Below are 2914 nucleotides of genomic sequence, written 5' to 3' on the forward strand. Positions count from 1 at the left end.
CTCCACTAATAATCATCTATTGAAATATTTTTATAAATATATCTTTAACATAAAAATATTTGTGTTCACTCACAAATGTGATAAAATCTAATTATTATTATTTTAATTATTTAAAAAAGATATTATGATATCAGTTTAAATTAGTTATATTAAAAAATTTCCTTTAAAGAAATTTAGAAGGAAAAATGCTGGATAATATGGAAAATGAAAAGGAAGAGTGTTCCAGTCAGTTGATGAAGTGTGAGCCCAAATGACATATTTTTATATATTAATATGTAGTTTATTAATTGTTAAAGATGATGAATGAAATCAATGTGAAAAGGGAAGGTCAGGAGGACTAGACTAGCCAATTAAACAATCATAACCAAAACTCTTTGCCTTGCTTACAAAGCGACCGTAGCATCTTCTTCAAGCATTGCCCTTCCACTATTTATTTATATTCTCCTATATAACCTCATCCCAATCTTTTCCATGTTTACTTCTAAGTTACACAATTTCTCCTGCTATATTTTTTTTATTAATTTTCAGTTTTCCCTTGGAAAACAAATGCCAAAAGGCAAACTAATAAAGACATCTACGCGTAATTACAAGATTTATAAATAAGGGTGGAAACCAAGCCTAACATTAACTTTACTACATCACGTTAACGCTAAAGTAATAATGAATGGATGTGACGATCGCAAATTAACCTAAGATACCCACCAAAACAAGTAACTTCATACTTTGAAGTTTGGTGATCTTTAACGTGTTTTAGGTCGCCTGAAATGCTGCTTAACAAATATATATATATATATATATATTCCCTAGCTACCATATTGGGCATGCTAAGGAAACTTAGATAAGGAATTAAAGGAGGAAAAAGAGTGAACAACCTTCATATATTTTCTGTAGATAAAAATAGTTTATGTTATTCTTCAGTTGAGGGTAATGGCACTCTTGATCTTGGCAATTCTGATTACTGCAGTTATAAGCAAAGAAGCATACTTTGTCCATGGTGATATTGGCACTGCATCCTATTATAACCCACCATATATACGTCAGTATCATTTCTTTTCTTTCTAAACAATTCAAAGCTTAAATTTTATATATATATAGATATATATTAACAATTCATCTTCATAATCATGTGTTCTGTCTTGCAATGCAGCAACTAAATGTGATGGTAATAGAGAAGAACAGTTTCCACCTGGGAACTTGTTTGTTGCAGTTAGCGAGGGATTATGGGACAATGGCGCCGCTTGTGGGAGGCGTTACCGATTAAGATGCCTGAGCGGACCTAAGCGACCATGTAAGCGGAGAACCATTGATGTCAAAGTGGTGGATTTCTGCCCTTTCACTCCATGCCCCTCTACCATCATGCTGTCCAGGGATGCTTTTGCTGCTATTGCACATAAACATGGAAGGAAAATCAATATAGAATATATACAGTAAATCCTTCTCTCTTTATCTTCATCTCCTTATTTGGCAGACAAATCAATATGGAATTTATGTTTCTGAATTTAACCATAATGATTGATGACATATTGCAGGATTTGAGGAAGAAGCTACTATTAATACAATCATATCGAAGTACCAGTTTCAGCCTGTGTTAGAAAGAAAATACATGCAAGGAAGACGCTAGAAATGTGATCAAGATGTTAATATCAAGTCTGTAAATCTTTAACCGAAAGAAGGAAATATCAGTAACTTTTGCGATAACCATTTTTAAGGATTTTACATAAAAAGACAGGAATCACATACCAGATTTATATGCAATTATTTCTGTTAAATAAATCTACATTCATTATGTTTACTAGTGATGGAAGTAGTACTATATGCTCTAAGATGCACGACAGGCTATTTTCTAGGATACTTGTCCATACACAGCTATGAAACCATTTCATATGTTCAAACTTTGGCTCAAGAGCCTTCACTAAGAGGAATCAGTTAATGCATCAAGCAAGTTTGTTAAATTAGGAGTTGATATGGAGCAATATTTGCTGCAAGACAGTCTTTCTCTGAATGAGTATTATTTACATGGCGATGATGTTCTTGAGGAGGAAATTTATATGAATGTTCCACTTAGCTTTGGCATTTAGGCTCAAATAATATCTAAGCATAGTTTGGAAGATTGTTTTCCCTCAATCATAATAAAATTTTATTAAAACCCAAAAGGGAAAACCTAACCAAAAACTTAATAAAGACAATGTACCAAGCACACTTGACAAACTATAATACACCTCAATGCAAAGGACACACTCCTAAACGAGAAAGAAAATACAAGTTCACATGTAATACAAACAACCTATAAACTCCTGAAACCTAAAAGAACCCAAAGTTCAACTATACAACAACCAAGCTCAGCAAGAGAGCAAAACATTAAAAAATCAAGCACACTCCTTACAATCACAAAAGATTAGCAGCTATGAACCCCCTCGGTGAACTCCAGATACCAACACACAAGCCAAATGCTACTATTTGACAAATATCGGACAATCCCCTCAAGGCATAAGCTTGCAAAATAAGATCATCTCGAAATTCCTCATTGAGCAGCTTCCTAAGCCATCACCTCTTCACCTCTGAAAACCGCTAATTCAAATTTTTGTAGCCTTTATGTTTCCCAGTTCCACAGCTACCTCTTCTTCCACTCTGACTGCACTAAAGCCTAACCTTTTCCCTAGAGCCCAAGCTTCTTCAGCCTCTTTGATGATGTCTCTCTTCCAACATGCAATGGTGTCAACCTCCTAGGTTTCTTAAATCTTCAACACCCTCCATTGAAAAAGATTTATTACCAACCTCCAATACATTGTTCCTTAATGACACCTTCGTCTTCACCTTTTCTTTCCTTTCAATTTCTTTTTCTTTTTGATTTTTTCCCTTTCTTTTTAACAAAATCTTTGAGTTTTATGAACCATTCCTCATCACCATTGTCCAA

General features: G+C 33.9%; 1 protein-coding gene across 1 annotated transcript; it reads left to right on the forward strand.

Moving 5' to 3' along the window:
• The first annotated feature begins 807 nt into the window (after positions 1-807).
• LOC107914168 (EG45-like domain containing protein 2) lies at positions 808-1792 on the forward strand. The gene is made up of 3 exons (XM_016842964.2): positions 808-1036; positions 1148-1427; positions 1530-1792. Exons 1-3 carry the CDS (start codon positions 928-930, stop codon positions 1534-1536), a joined length of 396 nt encoding a protein of 131 aa, XP_016698453.1. The 5' UTR covers positions 808-927; the 3' UTR covers positions 1537-1792.
• The last annotated feature ends 1122 nt before the right edge of the window (positions 1793-2914 follow it).

The sequence above is a fragment of the Gossypium hirsutum genome, chromosome D10 (genome assembly GCF_007990345.1).
Source record: "Gossypium hirsutum isolate 1008001.06 chromosome D10, Gossypium_hirsutum_v2.1, whole genome shotgun sequence".
NCBI lineage: Eukaryota > Viridiplantae > Streptophyta > Magnoliopsida > Malvales > Malvaceae > Gossypium > Gossypium hirsutum.

Excerpts from the sequence above, each read along its gene's own strand:
- LOC107914168 (XM_016842964.2), top strand. The coding sequence starts at position 928 with ATGGCACTCTTGATCTTGGCAATTCTGATTACTGCAGTTATAAGCAAA. Across the intron at positions 1,037-1,147 it reads TTATAACCCACCATATATAC|CAACTAAATGTGATGGTAAT; the intron begins GTCAGTATCATT and ends CTTGCAATGCAG.